Source organism: Mustelus asterias, chromosome 6, assembly GCF_964213995.1.
Source record: "Mustelus asterias chromosome 6, sMusAst1.hap1.1, whole genome shotgun sequence".
Lineage (NCBI taxonomy): Eukaryota > Metazoa > Chordata > Chondrichthyes > Carcharhiniformes > Triakidae > Mustelus > Mustelus asterias.
In genome coordinates, this window is record NC_135806.1 from 106,909,897 (window position 1) to 106,928,965 (window position 19,069).

At 45.1% G+C, this 19,069-nt stretch overlaps 1 protein-coding gene across 1 annotated transcript in view; it reads right to left on the reverse strand.

The window, feature by feature from the left end:
* msh3 (mutS homolog 3 (E. coli)) overlaps positions 1-19,069 on the reverse strand; it is a 278,450-nt gene that overhangs the window by 229,737 nt on the left and 29,644 nt on the right. The window contains exon 7 of the mRNA XM_078213881.1: positions 6,201-6,367. Within this exon, the coding sequence (XP_078070007.1) occupies positions 6,201-6,367 (167 nt within the window). The remainder of the gene's footprint in view (positions 1-6,200; positions 6,368-19,069) is intronic.

Below are 19,069 nucleotides of genomic sequence, written 5' to 3' on the forward strand. Positions count from 1 at the left end.
AGGCAAGTGGAAAGGATCACACTCCTAACTTGTGCCTTGTAGATGGTGAACAGGCTCTTGGGAGTCAGGTGGTCAGTTACAGACTACAGCGTTCCTAGCCTCTGACCTGCTCTTGAAGCCACAGTATTTATAAGGCAGGTCCAGTTCAGTTTCTGGTCAACGGTAAGCCCCAGGATGTTGATAGTGGGGGATTCAGTGATCGTAATTCCAGTGAATGTCAAAGGACAATGGTTAGATTCACTCTCATTGGAGATGGTCATTGCCAGATACTTGTGTGATACAAATGTTTCTTACCACTCGTCAGCCCAAGCCTGGATATTGTCCAGGTCTTTCTGCATTTGGGCATGAACTGCTTCAGTATCTAAGGAGTCAGAAATTGAACTAAACTCTGTGCAATCATCAGTGAAGACCCCCACTTCTGACCTTAGGATGGAAGGAAGGTCATTGAAAATTGGCTCCAACAACTACAACCACCTTCCTTTGTGCTGGGTACGACTCCAGTTGATTAAAATTTTGCTAAGGATCCTATCACAGTTGTCAAATGCTGCTTTGATGTCAAGGGCAGTCACTCTCATCTTACTTCTTGAGTTCAGCTCATTTGTCCATGCTTGGAACAAGGTTATACTACTCCATTGCAGCTCTTTTTGTTCATTCACGGAATGTGGGCATCATTGGTGTAAGTACATCCACAGCACAGTCTGGGGAGGTGGGGGATGGATTCCAGGATTTTGATCCAACGACAGTGAAGGAACTGTAATATATTTCCAAGTCAGGATCATGAGTGACTTGGAGAGGAACCTACAGGCGATGGTGTTCCCAGGTATCTGCTTCTCTTGTCCTTCTAGATGATAACTGTCCTGGATTTGTAAGGTGCTGTCTAAGGAGCCTTGGTGAGTTCTTGCAGTGCATCTTGTAAATGATACACATGGCTGCCAGTGTTCATTATCGGTGGAGGGATTGAATGTTTGTGGAAAGGGTGCCAATCAAGCAATTGCTTTAACCTGGATGGTGTCAAGTTCCTTGAGTATTGTTGAAGCTGCACTTATCCAACATTACGGGCAGCATGGTGGCACAGTGCTGAGCACTGCTGCCTCGCAGCATCAGGGACCTGGGTTCAATTCCTGGGTTGGGTCACTGTCTGTGCACCTGCTCCCCATGCCTGCGTAGGTTTCCTCCGGGTGCTCCGGTTTCCTCTCTCAATCCGAAAGACGTGCGGACCATACTAAATTCTCCCTCAGTGTACCCGAACAGGTGCCGGAGTTTGGCGACTAGGGGATTTTCACAGTAACTTCATTGCAGTGTTAATGTAAGCCTATTTGCGACTAATAAATAAGCTTTACATTTTAGCTCCTTTGTTCATGTTTGAGCCAAAGCTGTAATGAGATCAGGAGCTGAGTGACTCTGGCAGAACCCAAGCTGAGCACTAGTGAGCAGGTTATTGCGAAGCAAGTGCCGCTTGATAGCGCTGTTGATGACTCCATCCAACACTTTAAGGGTAATAGAAAATGGATTGATAGAGCAACAATTGGCTGGGTTGGATTTGTCCTGATTCTGTGCACAGGACATAGAACCATAGAAGATAGGAGCAGGAGGAGGCCATTTGGCCCTTCGAGCCTGTTCCACCATTCATCACGATCATGGTTGATTGTCCAACTATTGCTACTTTCTCCGCATAACCTTTGATCCCATTCGCCCCAAATGCTATATCTGGGCAATTTTCCACATTGCCGTGTATCTGTTCTGTCAGAGTTCCCATTTTATTATTGACTGACTGCTATCATTCTGGTGAACTTTTCAATTTTTCCACAAAGTATTCTAATCAGCAGCTGAGCAATGCTGCTGAGGGTTGCAAAATGAATGGTAACACCCTGTTTTGGTTTGGCGCTTAAACCGAAACCAGCAAAGAAAAATAAATAAAAGCAGGGGCAGAGATTATGGTCTGAAACGGTTGGAACTGGATGTTGAGTCCAGAAGGCTGCAAGGTGTCCAACTGAAAGAGGTGTTGTTCCTCCAGTTTAGGTTGCGCTTCATTGGAACAGTGTATGGGGCCAAGGACAGAGATACCAAATGAAAGATGCTCACAAACCTGCATGCAGCTGGCAAATGAGCCTCGATAGAGGTTAAGCACAAAGTGGTTACATTTTGATTGACAGGAGTAAGGAGACCACAAACCCCCTGGAAAATAAGTCTAAATGAGAGCAAAGGAATCTAGAGACACTAGATTCACAAATCAGTGAGAGTTGTAACAAAAACAGAAAATACTGGAAAATCTCAGCGGGTTTGACAGCATCTGTGGAGAAAGAAGCTCTATTCTCTCTCCACAGATGCTGTCAGACCTGCTGAGGTTTTCCAGCATCCTCAGTATTTTGCTTTTACAATGAGAGTTAGAACATAGAACATAGAACATTACAGCGCAGAACAGGCCCTTCGGCCCACGATGTTGCACCGACCAGTTAAAAAAAAAAACTGTGACCCTCCAACCTAAACCAATTTCTTTTTGTCCATGAACCTATCTACGGATCTCTTAAACGCCCCCAATATATAATGCAGGTTACCAAAACCATTAAAATAAAACAGACCGCCAGGGTTATTTCTGGAGGTACAGAATTGAAAAGCAGAAAGTAGTGAGAATGCAGAACTCACTACCACATGGAGTAGACAAGGTGAATTATAGAATCACAGAATCCTACAATGCAGCAGGAGGCAATTCGGCCCATCGGGTCTGCACCGACTCTGAGAGCATCTTACCCAGGCCCTCTCCCCGTAACCCCACGCATTTAGAACATAAGAACTAGGAGCAGGAGTAGGCCATCTGGCCCCTCGAGCCTGCTCCGCCATTCAATAAGATCATGGCTGATCTTTTCATGGACTCAGCTCCACTTACCCGCCCGCTCACCGTAACCCTCAATTCCTTTACTGTTCAAAAATTTATCTATCCTTGCCTTGAAAACATTCAATGAGGTAGCCTCAACTGCTTCACTGGGCAGGGAAGTCCACAGAGTCACAACCCTTTGGGTGAAGAAGTTCCTCCTCAACTCAGTCCTAAATCTGCTTCCCCTTATTTTGAGGCTATACCCCCTAATCCTAGTTTCACTCGCCAGTGGAAACAACTTCCCTGCTTCTATCTTATCCATTCCCTTCATAATCTTATATGTTTCTATAAAATCTCCCCTCATTCTTCTGAATTTCAATGAGTATAGCCCCAGTCTCCTCAGTCTCTCCTCATAAGCCAACCCTCTCAACTCCGGAATCAACCTAGTGAATCTCCTCTGCACTCCCTCCAGTGACAGTACATCCTTTCTCAAGTAAGGAGACCAAAACTGTACACAGTACTCCAGGTGTGGCCTCACCAGCACTTTATACAGCTGCAACATAACCTCGCTGTTTTTAAACTCCATCCCTCCAGCAATGAAGGACAAAATTCCATTTGCCTTCTTAATTACCTGCTGCACTTGCAAACCAACTCCTTGAGATTCCTGCACAAGGATACCCAGGTTCCTCTGCACAGCAGCATGCTGCAATTTTTTAACCATTTAAGTAATAGTCCATTTTGCTGTTATTCCTACCAAAATGGATGACCTCACCAATTTACCCCACCAATCCCTCTCCTACACATATTGGGATACAATTTAGCACGGCCAATCAACCTAACCTGCACATTTGGAGCATGGGAGGAAACTGGAACACCCGGAGGAAATCCATGCAGACACGGTGAGAATGTGCAAACTCCACAGTCACCCAAGGCTGGAATTGAATCCAGGTTCCTGGAGCTGTGATGCACCAGTGCTAACCATTGTGCCACCCTAATAAGGGGGAGTTAGATAAGCGTAGGAAGGTGAAAGGAATAGAAATGTTAACAGGATGAGGTGAAGGAGCACTGCAAGAGGCCCGTGAGGCACCAGCACAGTGCATCTGGAGAAAACGGTTTATTTTGTGGTGTAAATTCTGCATCAGTCAAATTCACTCAAGAAAATCATTTACACCAAGTTTCAGTGTCCTTGTGACAAAAGAAAACGTGGCGCTTTCGAAAGAAAAAATAATTGGTCTTTAAACTCTGACAATAGCCTTTGCAGAAATCTTTGTGCTCTCCCTCTTGAACTGTGAAATTTGTATCCCAGAACATATTTGTCACCAGTTGAATAAATCACCAGAATATTCAGGCTAATTTTGAAATTAATTCTGAATTTCTTTGTCGACGTGAATGAAAATCCCATGAGCTGCATTTCTAAGCAACAGGTAGCTGCAATAAAATAATAAAACATTCAAAAACACTGACACACGCCATGCTGAGGAATATGGCAAGTGCACAGGAAGGATATATAACTTTTCTAAATTAGCACCACTGTTTAAACAGCAACAATCAAAAGGAGCAAATAAGGTCCTATAATTCTCATCATGGCAGTGACGTTGCTGTTAAGATGGGATTATCTTCAAAATATTAAATCATGGCATTAAATCAACTCTTGGAAGCAGCGGTTTTGAAGAACTGCATTTCAAGTCCTCCAGAATTAGTGAGAAAGTTCTCGCCTCCGACAGAGCCAGATCCTCATCCAAAAGTGGACCTCAGGCCTACTTACAATAGAGGTGAACTGCGTTGTGTATCTCACCTCAAACATCAGATCCCCCAATACCAGAATCAAATTGCAGCTTTGTTGCTTCACTGGTGGGACATGGGTGGAAGAAAATACAGGGGGGCCAGTTGCCAGGTAACAGCAGCCCACAATAGTGCTGTGGAAGCACTCTTTCCCCACCATTTGCTCAGCAGCCTGTAGTGATCCCTATACAGACTGCTGGTTAGGCTCCAACAGAAAACGCTCGTCAAAGCTTGCACGATGCATTTTCCAGAAACAAGAAAGGAGGAATGGGAGACTGAGGGATAAAAGTTAAGAAATCATAATTTTCATGATACCATGGCTTCTAGGGGAAACGACTTTTCTGAACACAGTTCACCATCACTTCAAAGACAAAGAAAGAGACGCAAGTTTCTGGGATCTTTTGAGATAAGAAACTTCCATGTTGTTTTCACTGCTTCTTGTTAAGCAGCACGGTGGCACAGTGGTTAGCACTGCTGCCTCACAGCGCCAGGGACCCGGGTTCGATTCCAGCCATTGGTGACTGTGTGGAGTTTGCACGTTCTCCCCGTGTCTCTGTAGGTTTCCTCCGGGTGCTCCAGTTTCCTCCCACAGTCCAAAGGTGCGTAGGTTAGGTGGATTGGCCATGGTAAATGTGTGGGGTTACACAGGACGGAGGAGAGGGCCTGGCAAAGATATTCTGTCAGAGAGTTGGTGCAGATTTGATGGGCTGAATGGCCTCTATGATTCCAAATGCAAAATCTTGCTTAAGAAATTCTACTTGATTCATAAGTATTAGCTTTTTTGTACCTTGTAGGCCAAGCACAACTGAGGACCCTAGCATTCGAAATTAGTAATTCAAACATTAAAGTTTCTTTAAATAGGAAAGGTTTTATACCTTGAAACACTATGCCTTACAATCTAAAAAGCAGTGGGGACCAATGTGGCAGAAGCCATGCCAACCCCGGTTCTAAATATTTTACACACAGCAGGTGCAATACACACAGATTCCTACCTCAGAACATCTAACTAAATGCCCACCATGAAAAGTTCATTAAAGTTTATTCATTCGTGTTATAAGTAGGCTTACATTAACACTGCAATGAAGTTACTGTGAAAATCCCCTTGTCGCCACACTCGGCGCCTGTTCGGGTACATCGAGGGAGAATTTAACATGGCCAGTGCATCTAACCAGCACGTCTTTGAGAATGTGGGAGGGAACTGGAGCACCCGGAGGAAACCCACGCAGACACGGGGAGAACGTGCAGACTCCACACAGACAGTGACCCAAGCCGGGAATCAAACCTGGGTCCCTGGCTCCGTGAGGCTGCAGTGCTAACCTTTGTGCCACCGTGCCGGCCCCTGGGTTTGACTCCACCATTATAGAATGAGCGTGGGCTGGATATTTTCGACTATCATCTGGAAGACTGGGCTGGATTTTCCAGTCGCGCCTGCCCCGAGACTGGAAATCCCCACCCAAGTCAACAAACTTTAAAACGGGCCGTCAAATTCTCTGTACTGCCCGCGACCATTCCCAAGGCGAGCTGGAACGAAAATTTACCCCCTTCTCTTATTCAAATGTGCAGTTCCCTTTCATAAAAGTCAAAGCTGCTCACATGGCAGATGTACCTTGAAGCGGTGATGCTCGCCAAAAGCTTCTCCGTGTTCTCCGACAACTCCACCGGGAGCAGAATCTCAACCGGCTGTAGGCACAGGATCCGGCTTTCCAACTCGGATCTGGATTTACAGTCGTGAAAACAATCAAAAATCACATCACCGGTGTTGGGCTGGACTGCCTGTGAAATACAATAGTGAAAATCAAAATGAAGGAAGTATTATTTGATTTGGTTTATTGTCACATGTATTAACATAGTGAAAAGTATTGTTTCTTGCGCGCTATACAGACAAAGCATACTGTTCATAGAGAAGGAAACGAGAGAGTGCAGAATGTAGTGTCACAGTCATAGTTAAGGTGTACAGAAAGATCAACTTGATGCAAGGTAGGTCCACTCAAAAGTCTGATGGCAGCAGGGAAGAAGTTGTTCTTGAGTCAAATATTAGCTCCAAATGCAAAATCCAAATTGTCTGGAATCCCAGATGGATTTTGTTTTCCAGTTGTTTTGTGTTTTTTCAAATACACAGACAGGGCAGATCGATGCAGCAGCCCCAGTGATGATTTTTTTTTTTGCGAATCAATAAATGAAAGGTTAACAAGATGGTTCACTAGCCAGGGTACTGAACCACAGTTCAAATATATAAACATTAGAAACAGGAGCAGCAGAGCACACATCTGTCTTTCAATAAAATCGTGACTAATCTAATGTTGGCCTCAACTCTATTTTCCTGCCTGTTCCCATAACCCTCGACTCTCCTACTGTTTAAGAATCGATGCCCCTCGTTCTAGATTCTCCAACAAAGAAAAATATTCACTCAGCATCTACCCTGTCAAGACTCCTCAGAATCTTACGTTTCAATAGGAACAAAGAACAAAAAAAATTACAGCACAGGAACAGGCCCTTCGGCCCTCCAAGCCTGCACCGACCATGCTGCCCGACTTAACTAAAACCCCCTACCCTTCCGGGGATCATATCCCTCTATTCCCAACTCATTCATGTACTTGTCAAGACGCCCCTCAAAAGTCACTACCGTATCCGCTTCCACTACCTCCCCTGGCAACGAGTTCCAGGCACCCACCACTCTCTGTGTAAAAAAATCTGCCTCGTACATCTCTTTTAAACCTCGCACCTTAAACCTATGCCCCCTAGTAATTGACTCTTCCACCCTGGGAAAAAGCTTCTGACCATCCACTATGTCCATGCCTCTCATAATCTTGTAGACTTCTATCAGGTTGCCCCTCAACCTCCGTCGCTCCAGTGAGAACAAACCAAGTTTCTCCAACCTCTCCTCATAGCTAATGCCCTCCATACCAGGCAACATCCTGGTAAATCTTTTCTGTACCCTCTCCAAAGCCTCCACATCCTTCTGGTAGTGTGGCGACCAGAATTGAACACTATATTCCAAGTGCAGCCTAACTAAGGGTCTATAACGCTGCAACATGACTTGCCAATTTTTAAACTCAATACCCCGGCCGATGAAGGCAAGCATGCCGCATGCCTTCTTGACTACCTTCTCCACCTGCATTGCCACTTTCAGTGACCTGTGTACCTGTACACCCAGATCCCTTTGCCTATCAATACTCCTAAGGGTTCTGCCATTTGCTGTATATTTCCTATCTGTATTAGACCTTCCAAAATGCATTACCTCACATTTGTCCGGATTAAATTCCATCTGCCATCTCTCCGTTCAAGTCGCCAACTGATCTATATCCTGCTGTATCCTCTGATGGTCCTCATCGCTATCCGCAAATCCACCAACCTTTGTGTCGTCCGCAAACTTACTAATCAATCCAGTTACATTTTCCTCCAAATCATTTATATATATATTACAAATAGCAAAGATCCCAGCACTGATCCCTGAGAAGCACCACTTGTCACAGCCTCCATTCAGAAATGCACCCTTCCACTGCTACCCTCTGTCTTCTTTGACCGAGCCAGTTTTGTATCCACCTTGCCAGCTCACCTCTGATCCCATGCGACTTCGCCTTCTGCACCAGTCTGCCATGAGGGACCTTGTCAAAGTCCTTACTGAAGTCCATGTAGACAACATCCACTGCCCTACCCTCATCAATCATCTTCGTCACTTCCTCAAAAAACTCGATCAAGTTCGTGAGACACGACCTCCCCTTCACAAAACCATGTTGCCTCTCACTAATACGTCCACTTATTTCCAAGTGGGAATAAATCCTGTCTCGGAGAATCCTCTCCAATAATTTCCCTACCACTGATGTAAGGCTCACCGGCCTGTAATTACCTGGATTTTTCTTGCTACCCTTCTTAAACAAAGGAACAACATTGAGATAAGATCAACATAAGATCGCATCTTTATCTTTTAAAACTTTAATGAGTATCGAATAAACCCTGCTCAACCTTTCCTCATAAGACAATCCCTTCTTCCCAGGAATCAGCCCGGTGAACCTTCTCTGAACTGCTTCCAATGCAATGTTTCTCCCTCTTTAAATAAGATCCTCAAAACCGTACACAGTATTCCAGCTGCAATCCCAGCAGCAACATGTACAGTTGCAGCAAGACTGCCCTATTTTGTTTTCATGGAATCATAGAATCCCTTTGGTGCAGGAGGAGGTCATTTGGCCCATGGAGTCTGCACCAACAACAAACCCACCCAGGCCCTATCCCCATAACCCCTCGCATTTGCCCTGCTAATCCCCCTGACTCTAAGGGACCATTTAGCATGGCTAATCAACTTAACCCACACATCTTTGGACTGTGGGAGGAAACCGGAGCACCCGGAGGAAACCCACGTAGAGAAGGGGAGAATGTGCAAACTCCACATTGACACTGACCTGAGGCCAGAATTGAACACGGGTCCCTGCCATCCTTGCAATAAAGATCCACATTTCATTTGCCATCCTAATTGCTTGCTGTACCAACATGCTAACCATTTGTGATTCATATACAAGGACACCCTCTGTGCCACAGCACTTTGCAAACCTCTCTCCATATAAATAGTATGTTTTTCTATTCTCCCTACCAAAGTGGATAACATCACATTTTCCCCCTTAATTCTCCATCTGCCAAATGTTGCCCACTTGTTTAACCTGTCTACATCCTTCTGCAGGCTCTCAGTATCCTCCTCACAAACTTTTCTTCCTACCTACTTTTGTACACTGTGAGATCAAGAAATTACTAAATCAATCAATCAGTCAGTGGTGAAAAATGTTAATAACTGAAAATGGTGGGTGGCAGGGTGGCACAGTGGTTAGCATTGCTGCCTCACAGCGCCAGGAACCCAGGTTCGATTCCTGGCTTGGGTGACTGTTCTTGTGGCGTTTGCACGTTCTCCCCATGTCTGCGTGGGTTTCCTCCGGATGCTCCGGTTTCCTCCCGCAGTCCGAAAAACGTGCTGGTTAGGTGCATGGACCCGAACAGGCGCCGGAGTGTGGCGACTAGGGGAATTTCACAGTAACTTCATTGCAGTGTTAATGTAAGCCTTACTTGTGACTAATAAATATACACAGTACATTCATCCAGGTCATTAACATAAATTGTAAATAGCTGAGGCCCTGTGAAACTGAATTGGTCAGTTTGTCAACCTGAAAATGATCCACTGATCCAGACCCAATTTCTTAATAATGAGTCAATCTTCTATCCGTGCTAATTCACTACCTCCAACACCATGAGTTCTTATCTTGTGCACTAACCTTTTTTGTGGCACCTTATCAAAGATCGAACTTGGCCTCGTGTCCAAATTCATTTTCAGTTATTAACATTCTTTACTACTGACTGATTTAGTAATTTCTTGATCACACGAATCTAAATCTATTACACTGAACTGCTATTCACAATAAGGAAAGGTATTAATTATAAATTATAGTTTACAAGCCCAAACTGACTCAAACCCACTCCCAGGATCAGAATCTCTACAATAGCCTTAACAGGTTAAATATAGGCCTGACAAGATCCATGATTCCTCAGCCATGGAGCTGCCATGATATTTACCGCCCATCGCAACATTTCTTCTTGTTTCTTTTTCTTTCCTTCCCCACTATAACTCTACTCAAATCAACATTTTGAGCTGTGAAACTGAACAGTGGCAAGCAAAACCCATCTTCTAAATTCTACTGACATGTTGCAACATAATCCCCCAAGTATGTCATAGAAATCATAGAAACCCTACAGTGCAGAAGGAGGCCATTCGGCCCATCGAGTCTGCACCGACCACAATCCCACCCAGGCTCTACCCCCACATATTTACCCACTAATCCCACTAACCTACGCATCTCAGAACTCTAAGGGGCAATTTTTAACCTGGCCAATCAACCTAACCCACACATCTTTGGACTGTGGGAGGAAACCGGAGCACCCGGAGGAAACCCACGCAGACATGAGGAGAATGTGCAAACTCCAAACAGACAGTGACCCGAGCCGGGAATCGAACCTGGGACCCTGGAGCTGTGAAGCAGCAGTGCTAACCACTGTGCTACCGTGCCGCCCCCTGTGCTACCGTGCCGCCCCTTATGTAGTACATTTCATCTGCATGTGAGCTGTACAAGAAGTAAAATCTACAGGAGCACAGTGGTTAGCACTGCTGTCTCACAACACCAGGGACCTGGGTTTGATTCCCAGCTTGGGTCACTGTGTGTGGAGTTTGCACGTTCTCCCAGTGTCTGCGTAGGTTTGCTCCGGTTTCCTTTCTCAGTCCAAAAGACGTGCTGGTTAGGTGCATTGGCCATGCTAAATTCTCCTTCAGTGTACCCGAACAGACGCCGGAGTGTGGCGACTAGGGGATTTTCACAGTAACTTCATTGCAGTGTGAATGTGAACCTACTTGTGACACTAATAAATAAACTTTAAAACTTTGATTGTGCAACTCCGATGATTGATGCTCTTCTCCGAGCAAGTCAGGTAAACGCAATGCGCAATGATGTGAAATACGAGGCGAGTGGGGGGGGAGGGGATGGGAAGGAATGGGAAGGAATGGGAAGGGGTTAACAAACCGGAATTCATTGGAGATCACCTGTGGTCATTCAGAATCGAAACATCAGGTACAGGTATACCAGGTAATGGTTACAGGGACTTTAACAATGTCTTTACCCCTTTCAGCTAGGTGAAAAATTGAGTCAAAACAGTCATAAATGTAAATGGCAGCTGTTACTTTAAACAGCTAAGCAGTGCAACTGGACTTAAAGGATCGAGAATAGTAAACTGTATTTTTTTTAAAAGGAAAAACACAACATGCACCATTTTTCTCTATATCTACCGAGCATTCTATAAAATATTTTCAAAATCATTGAATTGAGGGATTGCAAAATTCTAAACCAAACGCGGATCTACATTCCTCTGGAGAAACTGCCCGTGGGACCAACAGAATCTGTAACATGCTAAGCAGAGTAACCGGCAAGCTACTCGGACAGTCAATAGAATTAATGGAGTCCATCCTCAAACGTATTATTTGTTCACCATCTCTAGTATTTCACAGTAACACAGGGGAATTTCACAGTAACTTCACTGCAGTGCCAATGTAAGCCTTACTTGTGACTAATACATAAACTTTAACTAGTTAATAAGATCTTTTTCTCCACTTCTATTGTCTTCAGCCTCATGTGCAAGGCATTGTTGTACCAAGCTCTGGGCACTGTATCATCAGTAAGAGTTTTAACAACACCAGGTTAAAGTCCAGCAGGTTTATTTGGTAGAAAATGCCATTAGCTTTCGGAACGCTGCTCCTTCGTCAGATGGAGTGGATATCTGCTCTCAAACAGGGCATACAGAGACACAAAATCAAGTTACAGAATACCGATTAGAATGCGAATCTCTACAGCCAACCAAGTCTTAAAGATACAGACAATGTGAGTGGAGCGAGCATTAAGCACAGGTTAAAGAGATGTGTATTGTCTCCAGACAGGACAGCCAGTGAGATTCTGCAAGTCCAGGAGGCAAGCTGTGGGGGTTACTGATAGTGTAACATAAACCCAAGATCCCGGTTTAGGCCGTCCTCATGTGTGCGGAACTTGGCTATCACAAGGGCAGGGAGAGGAGGAAGATACTCTACTGCAATAAGGTAGACCCCATTCTGGTTGAAACATTAATCTGCCAATCTACCAGAGTTCTCTCATGATATTACATAAGAGTAATTTAACAGTAATCATTTTCTAAAAATTAAATTTTAAAGATGTTGACAGTTTTTTTTAGTTTTACCCAATCAAAATCCAATTAAAGTCCAATCAAAGTCCCTACAACAGAGACATTACAGATCCAAGCTGACAAGACAGGCTCCCCACTTCCTGTCTTGTGCTCGATCAACAAGCTCCAAGCTGATAGGAGCCGGCATTACACCCCCTTAAATACTTGATCTGAGCTTCAACTTATCCAAAAGGCCCAGAGATGCTGACAAATTGCTTACTGATTTCTGAAAAAGAAACTAATCACTCTGTACATATTCACTCACTATTCCTGAAGTTACTGTTAGATCCATAGATCCCTACAGTACAGAGGAGGCCATTCGGCCCATCGAGTCTGTACCAACCACAATCCCATCCAGGCCCTATTCCCATAACCCCACACATTTACCCTGCTAATCCCCCTGACACTAGGGTTAATTGAGCATGGCCAATCCAACTAACCCATCTTTGAACCGTGGGAGGAAACCGGAGCATCCGGAGGAAACCCGCGCAGACACTGGGAGAAAGTGCAAACTCCACACGCACAGTGACCCGAGGCCATAATTGAACCTGGGTCCTTGGCGCTGTGAGGTAGCAGCACCAACCACTGTGCCACCATAAAGGTTAAGTAAGGCTGCACAAACTGCAATTAGATGAATGGTTGTTTAATCAGTTCTGATGAAAGGGGAACACTGACTCAGGCACCAGAACGGTTAGATTTCTTTTTGAAACATGCCGTGGAATCTTGATTGACCATCAGATGTTGGTCAGGTTGAACGCCTCAAAGACAGCACCACTTGCAAAGCAGCACTCCATCCACACCGCACTGGAGTGCGAGCCTGGGGGCTTGAATCCACAGCAATTTAAAACTAAAGCAAACATCACCACCAGCGGAGCTACATTTAAAGCCTCACTACGACTTCACCCTGAAGTTAGCAGGACGGATCTGTTTGCCGTGTGTGCTGGGGGTTGTGGAGTTACAGTGACCCAGCACCAATACTGGCGAGATGAGAGGTCACACGACACCAGGTTATCGTCCAACAGGTTTATTTGAAATCAAACGCTTTCGGAGCTGCTCCTTCATCAGGTGGAGTGATTTCAAATAAATCTGTTGGACTATAACCTGGTGCCGTGTGATCTCTCACCTTGTCCACCCCAGTCCAACATGGATTGGAAACATGGCACCAGGGAAACATGGCCAGCCAGCAATAAATTTCAATCAGGTTCCCAACTGGACTGTGGGAATCTGATTTAAGTAACGTAACAAGGGGTCCCCACCTCTGGAGAGTGGGACACAGGCAACATACAACCAGAAAAATGGCAGCAGGCGCACACAGGATGGGATTGGGCACGTTAAGTCATACATACAAAATAGGAGCAGCCGTAGGCCATTCAGCCCCTCAAACCTGCTCCACCATTCAATAAGATCACGGCTGGTCGGTTTGCGTTAAGTTCCACATTCCCATCTACCCCTGATAACCTTTGATTCCCTTACCTAGCGAGAATCTATCACCGCCTTTAAAATATTCAGCGAACCCCACCTCCCCTCTCCCAACACCAGTTCCAGACCCACCCACAAGAGGGAAAGCCATTTCCATGTCTACTTTGTCAATAGGGCAGCACGGTGGCACAGTGGTTAGCACTGCTGCCTCACGGCATCAGGGACCCTGGTTCGATTCCCAGCTCGGGTCACTGTGTGTGGAGTTTGCACGTTCTCCTCGTGTCTGCGTGGGTTTCCTCCGGGTGCTCCAGTTTCCTCCCACGGTCCAAAGATGTGTGGGTTAGGTGGCTAGGCCATGCTAAATTGTCCCTTAGTGACTAGCTGGGGTAAATATATTGGGGGTGGGGGGGTAGGGCCTGGATGGGATTGGTGCAGACTTGATGGGCTGAATGGCCTCCTTCTGCACTGTAGGAATCTAATACCAGTAATCTTTTTGTTTTTTAACTGCTAATTCTTTCCTGGCTGTTGTGGGGAGTTCTCCTGTCCATTGTGAAGAGTAAATACTGACCCCAGGCGGTGTATTTGGAGTTTTGTTGGGAGGACGAGTTCACGTTTACTTGGGATTTTTAAAAAAGTATTGCTGTGTGCGCTGCAGCTGCCAAGAACTGTGTGTTTTCAGGAATGTGGAAATTCTGTATCAATGTCCTCATCACCACCTACACTCATTGGTCAAAGTGAAGGAGATAAATAAAGGAACATCACAAGACACAGCAGAATTCAAATTGCGATGGCGATGAGCAGAGAGCGTTTTAACACCTCAGTATAAAATCCCTGCATCAGTTACATTAACCATGCCACTACCCTGTTTATTTTAAATGGGTTGAAAGAGCAGACACAGAATTCCTTGAGTGCGCACAATATTGTCTCACTGTTACTGTACAACACAATCCCAATGACTGAGCGAGGGCTGAATTCAAATATACAGGCCCAGATTTTGCATCGAGCAGACTCTGGCATGAATTAGTTTACACCTTTAGATTTAGATCTTTACAATTTGTGCATGCTGAAAATGTGAGATGATCGTGTCGCCGTCTGGGACTTGACCCAACATAGTAAACAAACTGTGCATCCCCAATCAGACTGGAGGGTTGAGAAAATCATACGATGGGAAACAAAGTGTAAATTAAAGTGGGCAAATTCAATGCCAAATTCAATATAGAAAGAGAGGGAGGGAAAGAATAATTGGGGCAGCACAGTGGTTAGCACTGCTGCCTCACAGCGCCAGGGACCCGGGTTCGATTCCTGGCTCGGGTCTCTGTCTGTGTGGAGTCTGCACATTCTTCCCATGCCTGCGTGGGTTTCCTCCGGGTGCTCCGGTTTCCTCCAACACTCCAAAGATGTGCAGGTTAGGTGGATTAGAACATAGAACATAGAACATTACAGCACAGAACAGGCCCTTCGGCCCACGATGTTGTGCCGACCTTCATCTGAAACCAAGATCAAGCTATCCCACTCCCTACCATCCTGGTGTGCTCCATGTGCCTATCCAATAACCGCTTAAATGTTCCTAAAGTGTCTGACTCCACTATCACTGCAGGCAGTCCATTCCACACCCCAACCACTCTCTGCGTGAAGAACCTACCTCTGATATCCTTCCTATATCTCCCACCATGAACCCTATAGTTATGCCCCCTTGTAATAGCTCCATCCACCCGAGGAAATAGTCTTTGAACGTTCACTCGATCTATCCCCTTCATCATTTTATAAACCTCTATTAAGTCTCCCCTCAATCTCCTCCGCTCCAGAGAGAACAGCCCCAGCTCCCTCAACCTTTCCTCATAAGACCGACACTCCAAACCAGGCAGCATCCTGGTAAATCTCCTCTGCACTCTTTCCAGCGCTTCCACATCCTTCTTATAGTGAGGTGACCAGAACTGCACGCAATATTCCAAATGCGGTCTCACCAAGGTCCTGTACAGTTGCAGCATAACCACACGGCTCTTAAACTCCAACCCCCTGTTAATAAAAGCTAACACACTATATGCCTTCTTCACAGCTCTATCCACTTGAGTGGCAACCTTTAGAGATCTGTGGATATGGACCCCAAGATCTCTCTGTTCCTCCACAGTCTTCAGAACCCTACCTTTGACCCTGTAATCCACATTTAAATTAGTCCTACCAAAATGAATCACCTCACATTTATCAGGGTTAAACTCCATTTGCCATTTTTCAGCCCAGCTTTGCATCCTATCTATGTCTCTTTGCAGCCTACAACAGCCCTCCACCTCATCCACTACTCCACCAATCTTGGTGTCATCAGCAAATTTACTGATCCACCCTTCAGCCCCCTCCTCTAAGTCATTAATAAAAATCACAAAGAGCAGAGGACCAAGCACCGATCCCTGCGGCATTCCGCTAGCAACCTGCCTCCAGTCCGAAAATTTTCCATCCACCACCACCCTCTGTCTTCGATCAGATAGCCAGTTACCTATCCAATCGGCCAACTTTCCCTCTATCCCACACCTCCTTACTTTCATCATAAGCCGACCATGGGGGACCTTATCAAACGCCTTACTAAAATCCATGTATATGACATCAACCGCCCTACCTTCATCAACACACCTAGTTACCTCCTCAAAAAATTCTATCAAATTTGTGAGGCACGATTTGCCCTTCACAAATCCGTGCTGACTATCCCGGATTAATCCGCATCTTTCTAAATGGTCGTAAATCCCATCCCTAAGGACCTTTTCCATCAATTTACCAACCACCGAAGTCAGACTAACCGGTCTATAATTACCAGGGTCATTTCTATTCCCTTTCTTAAACAGAGGAACAACATTCGCCACTCTCCAGTCCTCTGGCACCATCCCCGTGGACAGCGAGGACCCAAAGATCAAAGCCAAAGGCTCTGCAATCTCATCCCTCGCCTCCCAAAGAATCCTAGGATACATTTCATCAGGCCCAGGGGACTTATCGACCTTCAGTTTATTCAAAACTGCCAATACATCCTCCCTCCGAACATCTATTTCCTCCAGCCTATTAGCCTGTAACACCTTCTCTTCCTCAAAAACATGGCCCCTCTCCTTGGTGAACACTGAAGAAAAGTATTCATTCATCACCTCGCCTATCTCTACTGATTCCATACACAAGTTCCCACCACTGTCCTTGACCGGCCCTAACCTCACCCTGGTCATTCTTTTATTCCTCACATAAGAGTAAAAAGCCTTGGGGTTTTCCTTGATCCGACCCGCCAAGGACTTCTCATGTCCCCTCCTAGCTCTCCTCAGCCCCTTTTTCAGCTCATTCCTTGCTAACTTGTAACCCTCAATCGAGCCATCTGAACCTTGTTTCCTCATCCCTACATAAGCTTCCCTCTTCCTTTTCACAAGACATTCCACCTCTTTTGTGAACCACGGTTCCCTCACTCGGCCATTTCCTCCCTGCCTGACAGGGACATACCTATCAAGGACACTCAGTATTTGTTCCTTGAAAAAGTTCCACTTTTCATCAGTGCCTTTCCCTGACAGTTTCTGTTCCCATCTTATGCCACGCTAAATTGCCCTTTAGTGTCAGGGGGATAAGCAGGGTAAATGCATGGGGTTATGGGATAGGGCCTGGGTGAGATTGTTGTCGCTGCAGACTAGATGGGCCGAATGGACTCCTTCTGCACTGTAGGGATTCTATTATAATTTGATGATTGAGGGAAAGGGGTCAGAAAGAGAGAGATTTAAAATGTGGATAAAAGCAAATTACTGCGGATGCTGGAACCTGAAACCAAAAGAGAGAAAATGCTGGAAAATCTCAGCAGGTCTGGCAGCATCTGTCGGGAGAGAAAAGAGCTGACGTTTCGAGTCCAGATGACCCTTTGCCAACGATTCCAGCACCTGCAGTAATTTGCTTTTATTCAGTGTTTAGCTCACTGCCACTTCCCTTTGAGTTTTAAAATGTGTAGTTTTTGTTTGACATTGCAAAATATCTCTGACACCAATTAATACCTGAAGAAATGAGTCTCCACATGACTAATATTTAATATTCAGTACCAGAGAGGAGATTGGCAGCGATTAACAATTAAAAGGCTATTCACACTTTTAACAAGACTTAACTTTCTCTGGCAAGTTTAGTAACGGCAGAAAGAGCATTTGACAACTTTGGATATTTGCATTAAATTGCACATTTGTGTCCCATGCCTTTAACTGCACATCTGTCCCATTTACACATAAAAAATGGGGAGTGCCATTTATCTCACCACTATTTTGGCAGTAAAATCCAGCCCATAATGCCTCCACAACCTTCTAAATGTCAGAACAGAACACTTACTGTTAAAACCGGTTTGCGTTTGAACAAAAGAAAAAGCTTAAGAACATAAGAAATAGGAGGAGTAGGCCATCTAGCCTCTGGTATATGATTGTAAACTATGCCCTTAACCTTTTACCAATTCCTAAAACTAACGCGTGAGAAACTCCCAGCAGGAAAATACACCACAGGCGGGATTTTACTGCCTCACTCGGGCGAGACCGGAAATTCCCGCCCGAGGTCAACAGAGATTTCCGTCGTCGGACCCTCGCCCGCTCCGATCCCGTGGCGGACGAGGTGTCAGAGTTTCGGCCTTTATGTCCATTCAATAACTTCTGGCAAAGAAGCGAGATAAATAAAAACAGAAAATGCTGGAACTAGCCATCAGGTCCCACAACATCTGTGGGTAGAGAAACCAAGTCAACGTTTCACCTCGATCAGCTCTGAAGGATCATTGACCTAAAATGTTAACTCGGTTTCTCTCTTCACTAACTCTCTGACTACTTTTGTGTTTTTTTATTTCAGATTTCCAGGATCCACACTACTTGGATTTGTACAAGGGATCATTTGTTTCCCGGAAGAGTCAGTTAACACAGTGAGGAAAACTGCCCTATTCAAAAGAATATATAACATAGCTAAACAGTTACCGCTACCGGTCATGAATTGCACATTTGTTACAACAGGACTGTGTATTAAGTAGAAGACCTCCTTGCTGGAAGTGTCCTACTGTTCCATCAATTAATGGACGAGCTTGCTCGGGCATTGTTGCCTTTTGCTGCCATCTAGTGGCCACGCAAACATAAGAAAAAGTTTCTTGTAACTCAGGTTCTTTTTTTTAAAAAAACCTTTTCCACATGCTATTCATAATGCTGGCAAAGATGTACCTTAGCCCATCTCTAGCTGTACTGATGCATCCGCAATGATGGCAAAATTTCTCCGTTCCATTTGACATGCTAATGTTTTGATTTTAGTAATGATGTGGAGATGTCGGCGTTGGACTGGGGTAAACACAGTAAGAAGTCT